The sequence below is a fragment of the Bos mutus genome, chromosome 11 (genome assembly GCF_027580195.1).
Source record: "Bos mutus isolate GX-2022 chromosome 11, NWIPB_WYAK_1.1, whole genome shotgun sequence".
Classification (NCBI taxonomy): domain Eukaryota; kingdom Metazoa; phylum Chordata; class Mammalia; order Artiodactyla; family Bovidae; genus Bos; species Bos mutus.
Window position 1 is genome coordinate 58,588,562 of NC_091627.1, and position 19,336 is coordinate 58,607,897.

General features: G+C 43.7%; 1 protein-coding gene across 1 annotated transcript in view; it reads left to right on the forward strand.

Moving 5' to 3' along the window:
• Window positions 1–635: 635 nt before the first annotated feature.
• RMND5A (required for meiotic nuclear division 5 homolog A) overlaps window positions 636–19,336 on the forward strand; it is a 60,748-nt gene continuing 42,047 nt past the window's right edge. Inside the window, exon 1 of the mRNA XM_070379455.1 lies at window positions 636–1,150. Coding sequence (XP_070235556.1) covers window positions 1,009–1,150 — 142 coding nt within the window. The 5' untranslated portion in view covers window positions 636–1,008. The remainder of the gene's footprint in view (window positions 1,151–19,336) is intronic.

Consider the following 19,336-nt stretch of genomic DNA (forward strand, 5'->3'; position numbering starts at 1 on the left):
GTCCGGCCCAGCTGGATTTCCCCCCTCGGGGCGGCGAATCCGTCTTCCAAAACTTCGGAACGACCGTACCCCCTTGAGTGATGGAGAGATGAAATAATACAAGGCTAGGGCGAAGTCCTACAGGAAACAGACCTCTTTATTTCTGCCTTGTTTTCCCTCATGGCTTCACCCAAAACGCCTAGCTTCCCGGGATGCTCTCCAAGTCACCCCCTCCAACAACGAGTCTATTGGTTTTGCCCTTAGTCCCGGATTGGCTGAAGGGTTACGCCTCGGCCCGGGACTGGAGGACGTTGGGTCCTTACGTATTCCCGGCGCCCATTGGTTCGTTTTCCCCGTTTCTGGGTGGAGTTGCTAGGGCAGGTTTCCACCCACTTGTTTACGGAGCGCGTAGTTGTAGCGCTCTCGGAGCTCTGGGGCTGTCTCTAAAGTTCTCAATTTAGCTCTTTGGACCAATTGGGCGCTGGCTCCACCCTCTCCCGCTCCCTCGCACGCTTCCCGCGTGGTACGGCCCATATCTTTAGAGCGGCGGCGCGAGCGGCTGTGTTCCTCCGCCCGCGCTCGCCTGGCTGACCCCCCTCGACGGTGCGCTTGGTACAGCCCGCGCCGCCTCCTCTAGCTGGGGTGGTTGCCCCCCTCGGGTCGGCGGCGCTTGGTGCCGCCCGGGAGAACCAGGTCATCGGTCGGTTCCCGTGAAAACAAAAACAATCGGCGGCGCCGCGGCGGGCAGCCGAACGCGGCGAGCGGGGAAGCAGGGGCGCGGGGCCGGGTCTGACCAGCGAGCGAGAGCAGCGGCTACGCGCCGGGGTCGGGGCCGGGGCGCCATGGGGCAGGCGGGCGCGGGCTTCGCGAGGCTCCCCTGGCGCCAGGGCTAGCTCCTCCGCCGCTTCGGCCTCTCGCGCCGCCCGCCTGGGGGACGAGGAGCAGGACGCGGCCTCGGCCGGGCCCGGGCCGAACGGCTGCGGACACTCGCGAGCCGAGGAGCAGAACACCGCCACCGCCGCCTCCGGGATGGATCAGTGCGTGACGGTGGAGCGCGAGCTGGAGAAGGTGCTGCACAAGTTCTCGGGCTATGGGCAACTGTGCGAGCGCGGCCTGGAGGAGCTCATCGACTACACGGGTGGCCTCAAGCACGAGATCCTGCAGAGCCACGGTAAGGCGGCCCGGGTGGTCGCGCGGGACTGGGCCCACCCACCCCGAGCCCCTCGGGCCCAGGCGGGCCAGGAGGGTGTCTGCAGGCGGCCAGACCCGGCCTTCTCCGGGGCGCCGAGATCCCCAGGCCCCTGTGACTTTTCCTCCTCCTCTCCCCCCGAACTGTCTCGAACCTACCCCGATCTCGTTGTTAATTAAAAGTGAGCGGGAACCCATCCGGAAACTAATTCTGGAGCCACGGGTTCCATCCAGGTTTAAACCCGGGCGCGGGGCCGGCTCGTCGCACCTGCAAACTGCCTCCCTCCCGGGGTGGGCGCCCCTAGTTAATTGCCTTGGGCCCGAGGATCCGGGCGAAGAGAGGGTCAGTGCAGAGAGCCCCGTCCCTCCTCCTCCTCGCCCCAAACATTTAGCCAGGGACTGACTTTCCTCGTTTTTCTTCATTTTTTTAAAATTAGAAACTCGCATGTTATTCTTAGCTGTGGGTTAACAAACAGCCGCTGCTTCAACTCCATAATTTGACTCTCTGTAGAAGAAGCCTTTCTTTCAACTCCGCAGCGGCACTGATGTGATGCCTAAGAAACTAGCTAAATCAAACTGTTAAGCTCTCCCAGTTGCATTCTGCGATGAGACTGGAGGTAGCCTCCCCAGAAACACATTGTGGAGCAAGTTGTTAGTTACATGTGTTACCTGGTCAAGTTTTTACTTGTTTTCCTTTCAGAAAGCAGGTTTTCAATGGAAGGTGTTTCTTCTCTATTATTATAGCCCTAGGCCCTGGGGGAAGATACTTAGCTGCAGTTAACTTGTGGAAGCTGGGTGGGATTCTTTGGGTTTGAGTTCTTTAAATAACATGAAAAGTCTGGTATTCTTTAGGTTAAAATGTCTGTAGTGATGATTCCTTCTGAGCAAGAAGTAATGGACTTCATGGAATGCATTTGTTGAGTTTGGGGGCCCTGCTCAACTCAGAGGTTGAACAGAAATCTTTGATAAGGAAGGTTTGGTAGCTGGGGTCACGTGTGGACACTGGAGCAAGTGTGGTTGAGGACAGTGGCGCTGGCTGACTTCTTTCCGCCTCTCCTTCCTTCCTGTACATTTTCCTTTCCCAGACTGCTTTCAGTTGAGAGTTAGTGCTCATCCATGGTGCCTGTGTGCGTGGGTCAGTCGTGTTTGACTCTGCGCCTCCATGGACTGTAGACCACCAGTCGTCTTTGTCCATGCAATTTTCCAGGCAAGAGTAATGGAGTTGGTTGCCATTTCCTCCTCTAGGGGATCTTTCCGACGTAAGGATCGAACTTGCATCTTCTGCACTAGAAAGTGGATTCTTTACCACTGAGCCACCTGGGAAGCCCCATCCATGGTGAGGGAGTCTTATAACAGCATCTCATCCTGGACACGGCAGTCACTTGGGAACTCCAAGAAAGAAGCAAACCCAGTGACCATAGTGGGGTTAGGACTTGAAATAGGAACATGGAAAAATGAGCAGACCTAGATGGCTGCCTGCAAGGGGGAAGCAGATGTGGGGTAGGATGGGTCTCCTGGGAAGGCTCTGGTGAACTTGGTTTGGGACAAGTGAGAAACTGAAGGACTGATGAAGATAATCAAGGGCATCATGTTTCCTATTGGCTGAAGATGCATAGATGGAGTTTGGGAGCAAAGTAAGGTTTAAGATGGTGTCCTGGTGTCCTTCACAAAGGAGAGTGAAGGAGATCATTAGGTTGCACAGAGGAAAGACAGTAGGGTCTAACCACAGCCTTGAACTCCCTTTGAAGAGCGAAGGTCCTGCAGGTGCCAGCAGAAACAGAAAGGGCAGGCTTAGAGAGGTTGGTCAGCTGGTGTTTGGCTATTGGGACCAATAGTGACCCTCTTTGCAAGCAGTTTCATAGAATTGTTAAACTAGATGACTAGGAGTTAAGAAAAATAATACAGATTGAGGTGAGAGGGGCTGCTTAAGTAAGGGGGCTGAAGGTGTGCCCCATCTGCCCCTCATCTGGAGAGGCAATCTTTTTATATCGTTAAAGACTGAAAAGGGACTTCCCAGGTGGTGCAAGTGGCTTCTGCCTGCCAATGCAGAAGACAGAAGAGCTGCAAGTTAGATCCCCTTGCCAGGAAGATCCCCTGGAGGAGGGTATGGCAACCTACTCCAGTATTCTTGACTGGAGAATCCAAGGAGCTTGGTGGGCTACAGTCCATAGAGTCCCAAGGGTTGGACATGCTTCACATGCAAAGACTGAAAAAGGTAGGAGTAGGTGAAGGGTGTAGACGTGGAGAGGTGGAAGGAATGATTCCATTTTTAAGGAACAGGTTGAATATTGAGGGCTTGCAGAGCTTGAGAGAGAGAGAAGATAGAAACTATTACAAAATCCCTTTTTTCATGAGAGAGAGAGCATATTAATTGAAGGCAAATGTGATTTGAACTTCATTTTAGGGGATTTGGGGCCAATCACAGATGGATAAAATAATTTTGAGAACTTGCTAAAGCAGGAATGTGTTTTAGACCTCTTTGGGACTTTTCGAGGAACTTATGGTCAGAGGGGTATTAGCCACAGAGTTTGCCGTGTTGTTCAAACGGTCTGATGTGAATTGTGGTGTTCCTGCCTATTTTTTACCTTCTTATCTAACAGATTGCAGTTTTATATTGATAATCTCTTTGATTTTCTTTAATTCTTTAAGAATAGGATTAAGAGACTAAGGAATTCTCCAGGCAAGAATACTGGAGTGCATTGCCATGCCCTTCTCCAGAGGATCTTCTCAACCCAGGGATTGAACCCTGGTCTCCCACATTGCAGGCAGATTCTTTACTGTCTGAGCCACCAAGAAAGCCCCTAAGAGACTAAAGGCACCAATAAAACATGAAAGAAAAATAAATACCACAAGTACTAGGTCTAGTTTTCAAAATAAAATCTTCTTTCTTATGATGTTCTATTGTATGAAGACAACAGATACCATGTCTTGGTGTCTGGAAAATAGTATTTTTCAAAGCAGATGATTTCTAAAGTTCTCTGCAGACAATGTGGGTATTACATTGAGTCTTAAGTATACCCTTCTTAAAGCTATATGGACTGAAATCTGATTTTGGAACTCCATTTTCAAGTTTAAAGGAAGTTTTCAAAGCTCTGAATATGCCTATCTGGGAGAGTGATCTGGTGGTTTCTCATGACCTGATGGAGAGGCTCCAGTTGGCAGCCTCTATAATTAGGCTTATTATAATAAGCTCATTCTTTGGGTTCATTTGTGATGATATTCTTGTAAGAATGTGATATGAATAAAGTAGAATCATGGGGACTCTACAGATCCCCCAACATTGCATCATACTGTTGGTGAGTAACTGCCTGATTCAGTAGTGTTCTTTAGTGAGGGCCAGGGGGTCAGGTCAGTTTTTGAGGTTGAATTACATTTTCTTATGTTTAAATTTCTCTTTCCTAAAGTTGTGAGCAGACAGCTATACCATGTGAGGATGGTTAGGATGGCTTGTGGTAGAAACTGATGAACCATCAAAGAAAACCCATTGACAACCGTGGTCCACTCGCACCACCCTTGTTCCAGATCGTGACGTGAACTCTGCCCAGAAGGGGCTTGCCTGTTCTCCCCTAAGATCCTCTCATCTGCTCTAAATTGCCCCACATGGCATTTCCCTAACTCTGGGGGAAGAGGAGAGCATTTAGTGCATCATTTAGTGTATCCTCCTTTCAGTGAGAGTTTCCCTGTGAGCATGAAGTTTGCTGTAAGATTTAATACAGTCGATGCTGTTGGTGATTATTCTCACTCTGCCCTTGATCTCATTTGGATGATGCCCTGGTTCTTCTCAAACTTCTCTCACACATGCACACTCCTATTTTTCAGGTAGATTCACAGTTTCACTTCGGTAGATTTATCCTCATTCTGGGCAATAATTGTAAAGTCCTAGATTTGGTATGTTAGGTATGATCAACCTTATATTAAATATGTTAAAATACTTCACATACAGCTAAAGTCACCATTCACATCATTGGTAGGGGAACCACACTTTGGACAGCCCTTGATTAATAGATAAGTGGTATTAGATACATTTTGGTGATTTGCCTTGTGGGTATGTATTGTTAACTTTTGGGGGACGGCAAGTGTATTTGTATTTTGTTAATCAATAGCACTTCTGTAGTGGAAAGGAAAACATAAAAGAATCATAAATGATTTATTGTTAATATTCGAAATTCATGTTTGGTGATGGAAAATTAGGCTGGAACAACTGGGTAACTGTTTTATTACATGTATATAGTATACTTGAAAAAAAATTACAGTGTTTATAAGTGTAAAGGATGTACAGTATTTAATGAAATTGTTATTTTTGAGCTCTTATTAAAAGGAGTTCGAATATGGTTTCTGAAAGTGATTGTCAAGGAATTTTCTAAATTTAAAATTGTATTTCTTTTGAGTAGATAATACATTTAAATGGTATAAATTCAAGTGATAAAAAGGCTATCTAGTAAAAAAAAAAATCTCCCTTTCAGTCATTCTTATTCTCGGACCACCTAATTGTCCATTTTATAGCCAAAGATTTGGCTGTTTCTGGAAAAAATTTTAAGGTTCAGGGAAATGATATCAGTGTTTATTTTTTCTCTAAGGCATTGGATGTGTAGTTCTGCATACGGTGATTTAGGCTTAGTATTATCACAATTTGCAAGTTGGTAGAGATTGTTTCATTTGTGGGTGCAGTCAATGTATATTATCAGCTAAAACTCCGTGTGTTTCTGTGTGGTCTGATACTTAGAGTATGATCTTCTACCTTTATCTCTTTGGTGAATCAAAGAGAATTTAATTACTAATTACAGAATTGCTTCTTTTTTTGTTTTTTTAATTTGAGAGTGATAAATGAGAAGTAAGCAATTAAACATGAAAGAAAAAGCAAATTAGATGGTCACATTTTAAACTAATTTATGTGATATAGTATTGGGTCAGTAGACAAAAAAACCAGAGGTCTGGGGTTACATGTTAGGTATAACTAACTTTACATTCTGGAATTTGAATTGTATATATTACATATATATATTTAAAAGTATGTTTATTTATATATGCAGATTCCCTGCTTTTCAGCGTCTACCAGTGTTGAGTGTCTGTGTTGAACTAACTGTAAAAGGATCAGGGTTTGGTGGACTAGTGGTATGTCTTACTTAGTTATCCTTATTTGGTGTACTTTAAGTAGGCTGCATAGCTTGGTCCCCCATTTGTTAACTAAACTTTTTGCTAAGTACAAGACACTCTTGAAAGAATTAATGCCGTTCAAGTTTTGAATAAAATTTGGTATCTCCATTTAGCATCTAATCTGGAAAGTAGCAAGATAAGTAGGTCAAAAAAGTTTGTGTGAATTAGCCAGTATTCAGAAACTCAAAGAAGAGAATAGACCGGTCACCGATCTACTTGGGCTGTTTTATAGATGGTGAGAATCATAATAATAATAGGCTAGCGTTGGTGTTTCCAGTTGGGTTTAGAAGCAGATTTGTCAGCCATTCCTTTCCAGGCTCATTTGGGAGGTAACTCTGTCATCTGGCACCTTACTCATTCGGACTGCTGTATCACTCAGGATCCTTTTGGTTGCAGGTGGCAGAATGGTTTTAATTAAAATGGAATTTGTTGACTCATAACTAAAAAGGCTGAGGATAGGCCAGCGGCTCCCGGGGCACAGAGGGTGTCATGAGGACTGGTTTTGTTCTCTTCCTCTCTCGGCTGCGCTTTCCTCCATGGTTGGCTTCATCCTCAGCAGAGCTTTTTCCACATGGAAGCAAAGATGGCCCGTGGACTCGTGTCATTCTTGTACTGCTTGCAATCCCAGAGATGGGGACATGCCTATTTTCTGTATTTCCAACAAAATTACTAGGGAATATTTTTATTGTCCTAGTTCAGATCAGTAAGAGGGGCTTCTGGGTGAAGTCCATGAGCCGCCTTGGGCTGTGTTTCCCAAGTGTCAGATGATTCATGACCATGTGACGTGTTGTTGCTCAAATAAAGGAGAGAGTTCTAGAAAGGAAGACTTGAAGTGATAGATGCCCGCTGTAGTTGAGCCAGCTGCCAGTTACATCGATAACAGTATTATTTGAGATGGTTTCTTGATTAGCCCAATCTTTACGTCTCAGCTTTCTCCTTGACTTGTAACTGTAGTGTTCAGATAATTCAAGCCCTGAGTTGCTGGTATGACTTCATGTGTAGACTCTGAGACTACAGCTTGATTCATGTTACCTTTGGGAACTTACTTGAAATGACTTTAATGCTTGGTATAATAAAATCATTTCCCTAAGGTTATCTTATCTCCTGAGTAGTTTCTAATTCTGGATAATAACCTCGGTAAGGGGGAAACTTGCCAACACTTCTGTGATACTATCTTACTAGAGTTAATAGAGAAATTTCTGTGTTTTCATGTTGCAGTCACTTAGTAGTTAGCATAGTGAAGTGGTGTTTTAGGCAGACTGCTCTTCACTTGGGATATTGAAACTTGTTTTTATTTGGGGCCCTGCTTCTTCATCTGTAAAATCTTTGAAAATGACCCCAAGAGGTAGTTGTGGGGAGACCTGGGGAGTCCTGGCCATAAGCTATGTACTTGGAGGCCTGTGGTACTTCATGTTACTCCTCAAAGTAACACTGGGGAGGTGATAACTCTCAACAGAGCGTTTCTTCTGGCTTTCTTAGATTATGTGCTAGTCTAACAGCTCAGAGAACAAGAAACTAGAATCTCTGGCAGCACTTGAGGCTTTTAGAAATAAGCTTCCACTCTGTTTTGGTTTAGTGATCGTATGGCTGAGCTCAAAGTGGTTCTTTGGGAACATTGTTTGGGAAATCCATATGTCTTCGGAACATTGTTTGGGAAATCCATATGTCTTCTTTTGCCAAGTCTTTCTCCACCTAAGAGGCCTGGGGCACAGGATGTGCTGTATGTGTGCAATCCATATAGATTTAATATCTTCTTATTGGTCTGTGAAGATGTTTGGGAGGAGATAAAGAGAGACTTTAAAAAAGAAGCATGGTATGCATGGCCTCAGTCCACCAGGAAGGTAGAGGCTAGTTGAGGAGACAAGATGTGTTTGTGCTTGTGGAGAAGAACATAAAGTTTTGTCCTTGAGCTCAGGAGATCTGGATTTGAGTCCTTGTTCTATCACTTCACTGCCTCTCCGTGTGTGTGTGTGTGTGTGTGTGTGTGTGTGTGCGCGCGCGCGCGCGTGTGTGCATGCACACATCTGTGCGCAGTTGTGTCCACCTCTTTGCCACCCCATGGACTGCAGCCCATCAGGCTCCTCTGTCCATGGGATTCTCTAGCCAAGAGTACTGGAGTGAGTTGTTATTTCTTCCTCCAGGGATCTTGCCGACCCAGGGATGGAACCCACATCTCTTGTGTCTCCTGCGTTGGCAAGTGGATTCTTTACCACCAGTACCACTTGGGAAGCCCTCACTGCTTCTACAATTTCACTTAACTTCTTTCCTCCTCAGTAGACTGATAGCTTATATCATGGGTTGTGGAAATTAGATAGTACGAACTGGCTTTGAACTCTGTAAAACAAGGTTTACTTGTTATTTTTAAGGTCCGTACCTTTAAGCAGTGTCTTAATTGAGACACTGAGTTTAGATATCTTTATTACTGGTGTGTGTTAACTGCCATTGTGTCCAGTGGTCTGCTTAACACTCTTAGGAATATTCAAAAAGTATTAACAACTGTCTTCAAGGAACTTTATTTGGATAATGAGGCCAGAGTTTTACAATTGAGAGGGGAAAAACCATGGCTGTGGAATAGTAATCTGCCTGCAATGCAGGAGACCTGGGTTTGATCCCTGAGTTGGGAAGATCCCTTGGAAGAGGGTATGGCAACCCACTCCAGTATTCTTGCGTGGAGAATCCTCACGGACAGGAGCCTGGGGTCGAAAAGAGTCGGACATGACTGAATGACTAAGCACACAGCACGCTTAATATTATTAGATGATAGTGCTTCTGGTTGGTGTAAATACTATCAGTTTAGAAAAATAGGAAGAGAAGGAGCCCTTAGAATGAACTGCTTAGAGGTGGGCTGTTTCAATTGCACTGTAGAGCACGTGGTTAGTAGCTACTAATCCCCAGCTATATGTGAAACTGGGCTAAATCTTGTGGGAGTTACAGAGGACAAGCAGTCATCCTCATGCTCCAAGCATGTTCTGAGTAGTTGGGGAGGTAAGCCCAGTATGTTTTTACAGTGCGAGGCCATGTGTATACAGTAAATGCTGATTGAAGGATACCAACAGGGTGGGATTTGAGACAGGGACAGGCTCCTCTAACCTGTGGGCAGTTTCAGTAACAGAGACTGAATGAGGAGAGGAGGAAGATAGGATGGGGTGCTGGGAGAGGAGGTTGGCAGGAACAAAGATGCAGAGGAGTGAGGGTACAAGAGGCATCCTGGGAACAATGAAGGATCAGAGTGGGGAGGTAGGAAACAGAAGAATGAAAATTAAGCTGGACTCAGGTTTTATAGAGTCAGGGCTGTCAGGGCAGGTGGTAAACTGAGAAGATACTGAGAGACTTGGGTTGGAGCCGGTGAAAAGGGAAGGACAGAGACATGATCTGAGACCAGTTAGCATTTTGGGTGATTGGAATGGGAGTGAAGTTTGACTAGAGGCAGAAGACTAGTTAAGGTTCCTTGTCAGCGTGCGCCTGATGAAATAGGGACTTATTCTGGGGTAGTGGTAGAGATGTAGAGACCCAGGTGTGGAGTCTCCTGAGGGAAGAAATTACCTGGACATGGGGCAGAATAGGAGAGAAGGGCTGGAAAAATCAAAGGTTCATCTAGGGTTCTGAGCATGAAAGAGAGACAATTATAGAACCAGGAGGGAAATGGGAAGTTCAGGAGAGGGGAAGGTAGAAATTTGGGTTTGATTTTTAAATAAGAAACCCATATTCAAATGCTATAAGAAGCCCTATCTGGTTCACTCATTCATTTCAGAGATAAATAGATGTCTTGATTAGTTCTCTGTATTTTGAATTTGAAGGAAGTGAGCAGGCTCTCAAAATATCTTGTTGTTTAGTCACTAAGTCGTGTCTGACTCTTGCAATCCCATGGACTGTAGTCCGCCAGGCTCCTCTGTCCATGGGATTGTCCAGGCAGGAATACTGGAGTGGTTGCCATTTTTTTCTCCAGGGGATCTTTCCGACCCAGGGATCGAACCCAAGTCTCCTGCATTGGAAGGCAGGTTCTTTACCACTGAGCCACCTGGGAAGCCCCTAAAAATATCTAACAGACATCTAAAAACTTGTTCCTACATCTTCCTTCTCTTCTTCTCTGGCCAGTTCTTGCCTCACAGACTCCGGTAGAGCCCTGCTTTCTTCCCGGTGCCCATCTCATTGGTCTGGCTCTCTGCTCCAGGAGGACTGTCAGTCTGTGCCACGTCACTTAGATCTTAGAGATAAACTGAGGTGATTTGTTTTCTCTTGTGTTTGGACTTGGCACCCGCCTCGGCTGTGATTTGGTACAGCGGATCCGAATACCCATCTGTGAATCTACCTTTGGGGTAGACGAACAAATGCTATACTTTCCTTTACTATGTACATTTGCCAGCTGTTAATATACCAAAAAGTTTATTTTGTTTTCAGGGTGTACTGCCTCTAGGAAAAAAAAAAAAGTGTTTTCTATTTGTGCCTTTTCCTGCTTCCTCTGAGTATGTCTCTGTTGAGTGGTTACTGTGTCCTGAGTGCCAGGGTAGCTCATGAGAAGCCCAAAACCTCAGCAGGCCACAGTTTGGCTTGCTACTCGGGCTTCCCTGGTGGCTCAGACAATAAAGGATCTGCCTGCAATGCAGGAGACCCGGATTCCATCGCTGGGTTGGGAAGATCCCCTGGAGAAGGGAATGGCTACCTACTTCAGTATTCTTGCCTGGAGAATTCCATGGACAGAGGAGCCTGTTGGGCAACAGTCCTTGAGGTTGCAGAGTCAGACACAGCTGAGTGACTGACGCTAACTATGGTTTGCTACATACAGTATGAAATAGCCCTTTATTATAATTTTTAATACCAACCTTTTTAGAGTTTCAAGTTTTTCTGTTTTAATATCTTGCAAGCATATCCATGTTTACTTGTCAATGACTTTTTAAAAAAATTTTTAATTGGAGGATAATTGCTTTACAGTGTTGTGTTGGTTTCAGCCGTACAGCAACACAAACCAGCCATAAGTATACATATATCCCATCCCTCTTGAACCTACCTTCCAACCCTGCCCTCCATCCTACTCCTCTGGGTCATGATGGAGCCAGAGTACCAGGCTGAGCTCCCTGTGTTACACAGAAGCTTCCAGTTAGCTACCTATTTTACATGTTGTCAGTGACCTTTAGAATCAGTCTTATCCTTGAAATTGAGACGGTGTAGTACACAATCTATTATGTTTCTATTCATTCAGTAAATAGTTATTGAATGCCTAATATGTGCTGATTTCCATGCTGAACATGGGAAATTAAATACTTACGTTTTCTACCTTCAAGTAATTTCATGGGAGTGATAAATAAATATTTACAGTGTAGTGTGGAACCCTGGTAGAGAAGTACAAGAAGCTATGCAAGCAAATATTTTTCTAATTTACTGTTTCCAGGTAACTAATGGACATAAATCCTGAAATGGATAGGCAGTGAAGCTAAGGGCAGAACTTGAAGCCTTAACTGGGTTCTATAAAAACAACTTAATGTTGTGTGCTTAGTTGCTCAGTCGTGTCTGACTCTTTGTGACCCCATGGACTGTAGCCTGTCAGATTCCTCTGTCCATGGGGTTGTCCAGGCAAGAATACTGGAGTGGGTTGTTATTTCCTTCTCCAAGTAATCTTCCTGACCCAGGGATCAAACCCATGTCTCTTGTGTCTTCTGCATTGTAGGCAGATTCTTTACCACTGTACCGCCTGGGAAGCAAGGTAAAATCAATTTAGGAGTTAACTCACATATGTGTAATTTAGTTTGGCAGATGTCTGATTTTGGAGGAGACCATGTCTATTCTAATTTTAGAGAATATCATGCTTAAATTTTGTTTATAAAAGGTACTGTTCTATTGCACTAAAAGGAAAAGTATCTTTAACTTAGACCAACTGTGTATGTGGATTCTTTGCTTGGATTTAGGATTGATTATTGCCATACTAATTGTTTTGCTTGTTGAATCAAGTCAAATAATAAAAGTGACCTTAAAAATAGTACTTCTGTGTTACAGCCACTTTGGAAGATGGTTTGGTGTTTTCTTACAAAACTAAACATTATTCTTGCAATAAAAGGCAACAATCAGTGTTCCTTGGTATTTACCTAAAGGAGTTGAAACTTAACTTCACACAAAAACCTGTACCTGGATGTTTATGGCAGGTTTATTCATAATTGCCAAAGCTTGAAGACAGCCAAGATGTCCTTCAGTAGATGAATGGCTAAAGTGTGGTTATACACAGACAGTGGGCTAAATAAAAAGAAAAGAACTTTCAGGCTGTACATGTGTGGAGGCAGGGTATACTGGGAAGTCTCACTGCCTCCCTCTCAATTTTGTTGTAAGTATAAAACTGATCTTGAAAAATAGTCTTTGAAAAAAAAGTATTTGTGGTGACAGTAAAAGGTGAGTGATTTCTTTTCATACTTGTGTATGGGTCCTGAGTCCAGGGAGGTTTATCGCATTGCCAGACACACTTGCACAGGACTTTATCCTGGGTAAAAAGTGACCACTCTCCTAGTGGCCAACATGGATCCCAGCGTTCACCTTCAGCTCTGGTTGTTATGGTAAAGATGGCTGTCACAGGAACTGCCCAGTTTAACTTCTAGGAACTGAATCCAGTTAGTTTTCTTTCATAGAGAAGCAGGTTTCTGTTTCTCTTAGAAGCAGGTTTTGTTTTCAGACAAGTAAATGGAAAGAACATTAGGCCTCTCCCTTTAGGACTTAGAAGATTGGTCTCAGTCGGTTTGGTGATTACAGTGATTTCCAAACCTGTTTTTACCTTTGGCTGCTTTCCACCGAATCCATTTGAAAATGCATTAGTGGAATCCTTCTCTCTGAACAGGGCTTTCCTGGGGTTCTCTTTCAGATTATGCCATTACACTTTTCTTGTGCTTCCAAATACTTTGTAGAAATTATTCTCCTTGGGGCATACTGAAAACTCAGTGTTAGTTAATTGACCTTATATTATTCCTCACATCTATGATTTATAAACATAGCAAACTGAGTCACTAAAATTTGAAAATATCAATGGATTTTGAGGTTGGGGCATAGAAGTTCAACTGGCAAACCCCAAATGACTTCTCTCCAGCTTGAGCTTTGCTTTTGTGTTCCTTAACCTTTTGTTTGTTGTCTCCTAATTGTAGAAATAAACATATCCAGATGTTATGGTTTGCATTTTTAGGCTTTTTAAAAAATTAAGTTAAAGTTCACATATCACAAAATCACCCTTTGAAAGTGTGAAATTCACTAACTTTTAGTACATTCAGACTTGTGTAGTCATAACCGTTATCTAATTTGAGAACATTTTCTTCACTCCAGGAAGAAACCTCCTCTCATTCACAGTCATTCTCCATTCCACACTTCTCCAGCTCTGGCAACTATGAATCTCCTCGCCTGTTCTGGACATTTCACATAAGTAGAATCAAGCAATCTGTGGCCTTTTGCGTGGCGTATTTCAGCTTACTATTTTCAAGGTTCATCCATGTTGTAGCATATATTAGTGCTTCCTTCCTTTTTATAGCTGAATAATACTCTGTTGTATGGACTTGCCACATTTTGTTTATCCATTCATCATTTGCGTATTTGAATTGTTTCTATTTTGGGGCTATTAAATGCTGCTGTGAACATGTACAAGTTTGTGTATGGATGTATGTTTTCATTTCTCTTGGGCCTGGCTTGCTGCGATTCATGGGGTTGCAAAGAGTCGGACACGACTGAGCAACTGAACTGATGTACCTACATGTGGAATTCTTGGCTCATACGGTAACTTTGTTTAACTTTCTGAGGAATGTTTTCTACAGCTTTTGCACCATCCCTCAGCAATATATGTGGGTCCACATTCTTGCCAACACTTATTATTGTCGTCTACCTTTTTTCATTGTAGCTATCCCAGTGGGTGTGAAGTAGTTTCTGACTGTAGTTTTGGTTTGCATTTCCCTATTGATTAATGATGCTGAGTACCTTTTCCTGTGCTTATTGGTTATTTGTATATCTTTTGTTTTGGCCATGCCACACGACTTGTGGAATCTTAGTTCCATGATCAGGAATTGAACCTGGCCATGGCAGTGAAAGCACCAAGACCTAACCATTGGACCACCAAGGAGTTCCCACTATATCTTATTTGGGAAAAAAAATCTCTTCAAATTCTTTGCCTATTTTTAACTGGATTGTTCATCATGGAACAACAGACTGGTTCCAAATAGGAAAAGGAGTACATCAAGGCTGTATATTGTCACCCTGCTTATTTAACTTCTATGCAGAGTACATCATGAGAAACGCTGGGCTGGAGGAAGCACAAGCTGAAATCAAGATTGCTGGGAGAAGAATCAATAACCTCAGATATGCAGATGACACCACCCTTACGGCAGAAAAGAAAGAAGAACTAAAGAGCCTCATGATAAAAGTGAAAGAGGAGAGTGAAGAAGTTGGCTTAAAGCTCAACATTCAGAAAACTAAGATCATGGCATCCGGTCCCATCACTTCATGGCAGATAGATGGGGAAACAGTGGAAACAGTGACTGACTTTATTTTTCTGGGCTCCAAAATCACCGCAGATGGCGATTGCAGCAATGAAATTAAAAGACACTTGCTCCTTGGAAGGAAAGTTATGACCAACCTAGATAGCATATTAAAAAGCAGAGGCATTACTTTGCCCACAAAGGTCCGTCTAGTCAAGGCTGTGGTTTTTCCAGTGGTCATGTGTGGATGTGAGAATTGGACTATAAAGAAAGCTGAGCGCTGAAGAATTGATGCTTTTGAACTGTGGTGTTGGAGAAGACTCTTGAGAGTCCCTTGGACTACAAGGAGATCCAACCAGTCCATCCTAAAGGAGATCAGTCCTGGGTGTTCATTGGAAGGACTGATGTTGAGGCTGAAACTCCAATACTTTGGCCACCGGATGCGAAGAGCTGACTCATTGGAAAAGACCCTGATGCTGGGAAAGATTGAGGGCAGGAGGAGAAGGGGACGACAGAGGATGAGATGGTTGGATGGCATCATCAACTCGATGGACATGGGTGTGGGTGGACTCTGGGAGTTTGTGATGGACAGGGAGGCCTGGCATGCTGCCGTTGATGGGGTCGCAAAGAGTTGGAAACAACTGAGCGACTGACAGAACATTCTGATATTGATGACTTGTAAGAATTCTTGTATACTAGATACTAGACCCTTATCTGATGCATGATTTGCAAGTATTTTTCTTCCATTCTGTGGGTTCTCTTTTCATTTTCTTGGTAGTGTTTGAAGCACAAGAGTTTTTAAGATTTGATGAAGTGAAAATCTCTCAGTTGTGTCCAACTCTTTGTGACCCCATGGACTGTATAGTTCATGGAATTCTCCAGGCAAGAATACCAGAGTGGGTAGCCTTTCCCTTCTCCAGGGGATTTTCCCAACCCAGGGATCGAACCCAGGTCTCCCACATTGCAGGCAGATGCTTTACCAGCTGAGCCACAAAGGAAGCCCTTGTTTTAATGAAGTCCAATTTAATTATCTTTTTGTCTGGTTGCTTTTGGTGTCATATCTAAGAAACCATCACCCAATCCAAGATCAAGAATAAAACCATTTTCTTACAAGTGTTTGATAGTTTCAGCTTTTAATTTCTGTCTTCATTCCATTTTGAGTTAATTTCTGTCTGTAATATGATTTTTTTTGCAAATGAGTAGCTAGTTATTCCAGCACCATTTGTTGAGTATCACTTTCTTTTTAACTGTTTTCTCCCCCTTACTTTATTTACCATCAATCTGTATACTTACATTAATAGCACCTGCAAATGTGTAGGGTACGTAAGACTGTGGAGTATACAGTTTAAGAATTTGTCTTCCCTTTGGTTCTTACATCTAGTTGAGACTAATGATGGTGTATATATCTGAAATTGTTAAATGGTGTTTGATTCTGTGCCAGGGGAGTGGTGGAGAAAACAGAATTCATTAGGAATTGAGAAGACTGAGTAAGTCTGTGGGCAAAGAAGTTCAAAGAGAAGATAAAGTCATTGAGGTTAGATAAAGGTTAGATACAGAAAGAGCAGAAATGGCCAGGACAGAGCTTACTGAAGCAATTAGGTTCTTTTGGCCCAAAGTATGTATAGGACATGTTTTAGACAGATCTAAATTTTTTTCCTGGATTACCAGGTCTTCCCTTAGCCTAAACTGCGTCACTAGAAATTGGAAGCACCTGATACATACTTTGTGCAGTTGTGTTTAGAAATAAGGGCAATTTCTGTTTTGGCCACCCCGTATTGAATTGGGTACCTTATGGATACATCTTCTGTTTACTTATTTTTTTACTTCTCTCAGTGGTTGTCATAAATGCTGGAATGCATTCCTCTGTAGGGAAGGAAAAAGTAATTTTACATCTACCCTTGCAAGTTCTTGGCTGAGACAACTCCTATAATAAAAAACAGACTAATTAGAGAAAAGCAGTCTGTTTACACGTATACCTCATGTGCATGTGGGAGGTGCACTCAGTATTCCAGGGAGTCGTGAGTAACTCACAGAGGTGGCTTAGAACTCAGGCTTACAGACCAGCTTCGGCTAAAGACACAAGAAAGGTAGGTGTGGGTGGGCCAGTAATGGGGAGGTTAGCAGGAAAAGCACAGTAAACGGGTTAGGTTTTTTATGTAAATCTAAGTCTGAGCTTTCATAAAAAGTTCTTGTGATTTAGGAGAAGGTAATGGCAACCCACTCCAGTATTCTTGCCTGGAGAATCTCAGGCTCCCAGAGGAGCCTGGTGGGCTGCCGTCTGTGGGGTCGCCCAGAGTCTGACGTGACTGAAGTGACTTAGCAGCAGCAGTCATTCTTCTCTTCCTCATACAGAGATACCCTTAAAAATGGAGGTTAATTTTATACATTTAAATTTCCCTTATAAAAGGGTAACTTCTACTCTGTTTTCAGAGCTTCTCCTGTGTTTGTTGTTTCTCAGAAATAATCAGCTCAAGATCATCCTTACACCAAAAGGCTATTTTGGGGTGGCATATTCTGCTACCCTTCCCCCTCTTCTTTCAAGGTTTTGCCCAGATGTCACTTCCTCAGTGAGGCTTACCACGTCCACCTGTTTAAGATTACAGTGGCTCAACCCTATAATGGCTCACTCTCCATTTGTTTTACTCTGGTCCCCCACCCCTGCCAGGAGCACGTATCCTCTTTTGCAATATTGTGTAATTGACTGACGTCGTATTTATCTTGCTCACCAGAAGTTATGGTTTGCTGGGATTTTTTGCCTGGACACAGCTGTACCTGTCACGTAATTGAATGCTCAACAAATAGCTGTTCGATGAATGAAGATCCTAAGACTGCTTTTACTTTTGGGCTACTGTCTTTCAAATTCTTGGGTCCTATCCCAGACCTCTTAAATCAGAAACTCTGGGGATGTAGATCCATCTACTTTGTCTTAACTAGACCTCCAGATCACTCTGATGTAAATTATACTTTTAAGAACCACTCAGTAAGATTTCAGGAGCTAGGTCTGTTGCTTACAGGTGTGGATGTGTAGATCTATACTTGAGGTAACTGACAAGTATTACTGAATACAAATTCAGAGAGACAAAGAGAATACAAATAAAGAGAACAATCTCTTTTCGGACTTCTCTTTCTCTTCCTCCTGCTGCCTTTTTCTGAGGAGGTAGCCCAAGGGAAGAGGATATCAGCTGTAGTAACTTTCTGTTGATTTATCAAGGAAAAAGTGTCCCCAAGACTACTTTGTTGTTGTTCAGTCCCTAAGTCCGACTCTTTGTGACCCCCATGGACTCCTGCACACCCCACTTCTCTGTCCTTCACCATCTCCTAGAGCTTGCTTAAACTCATGTCCATTGAGTCAGTGATGCCATCCGACCATGTCATCCTCTGACCATGTCATGCCCCCTTCTCCTGGCCTCAGTCTTTCTCAGTATCAGGGTCTTTTCCAGTGAGTTGGCTCTTTGCATCAGGTGGCTGAAGTATTGGAGCTTCAGCTTCAGCTTCAGTATCAGTCCTTCCAATGAATATTCAGGGTTGATTTCCTTTAGGATGGACTGGTTTGATCTCCTTGCAGTCCAAGACTACTGTAGATTCCAGTAATACAGGAGGAGGCACTGGACTCAACAGGGAGTCACGCTCATACTCGTGGCTAACATTTGTTACAGCAAAAAGGTACAAGACAAACAGCCAGGGAGAAAAGCACACGGGGCATTGTCTAGAGGAAACCAAGAGAAAGCTGCAGAGAGTTCTCTCCCAGTGGAGTCACACAGGGCATACTTAATTCCTCTGGCATCAAACACTAACAAGTATGAAGTGTTATGGTATTCCCCGACTCAGTGGTAGAGAATCCACATGCCAATACAGAAGACACAAGTTCAGTCTCAGGGTCAGGAAGATCCCCTGGAGAAGGAAGTGGCAACTCACTCCAGTATTCTTGCCTGGGAAATCCTGTGGACAGAGGAGCCTGGCCAGATACAGCCCATGGGGTCGCAAAGAGTCGGATACAGTGACTAAACAACAACAGCGTGAAGTGTTTATCTCCGAGGGAAGCTCGTTTGGAGACATAGTCTTCTGGTGTTTACTGGGTACGGTCATGTAGGCACCCTCTGTCTAGCAGATACCAAAATCCAGACTCCCAGAAGAAAAGCAGTTCAGCACAAACCACATTTTACAGTTTAGGCACAGCAAGCCATTCTTAACCAGTTAGAGTGGTAGGAACCCTCTTGAAGTCCAGATTCCCAGATGCCCACCAGAGACCAACCTTGCAAGCCAGCCTGAGGCTGCTAATGCTTAGAAAGACCTGCTTGCAGGGTGGGCCCTTGGCTGGCATCTGGGAACTCGAAGTTCCAGAGAGTTCCTCCCACCCTGACTGGTAGGGATGGCTCACTGAGGCTTACAGGTGGGGATATGTAAACTGTTTTCTGCCATGTTCACCGTTTCTTCATATTATCCAAAAAAGTTTGTTTTTCTTCTTTATGTAGAACATAAAGCAATTAGACTTCTCTCCTTATGAAATTTAGTAATAGAATGTTGTGAGAATGATTTGGACACTTTAAGTGAATTGAATAAGTGAGTTTATTCACTTAGACGTATTT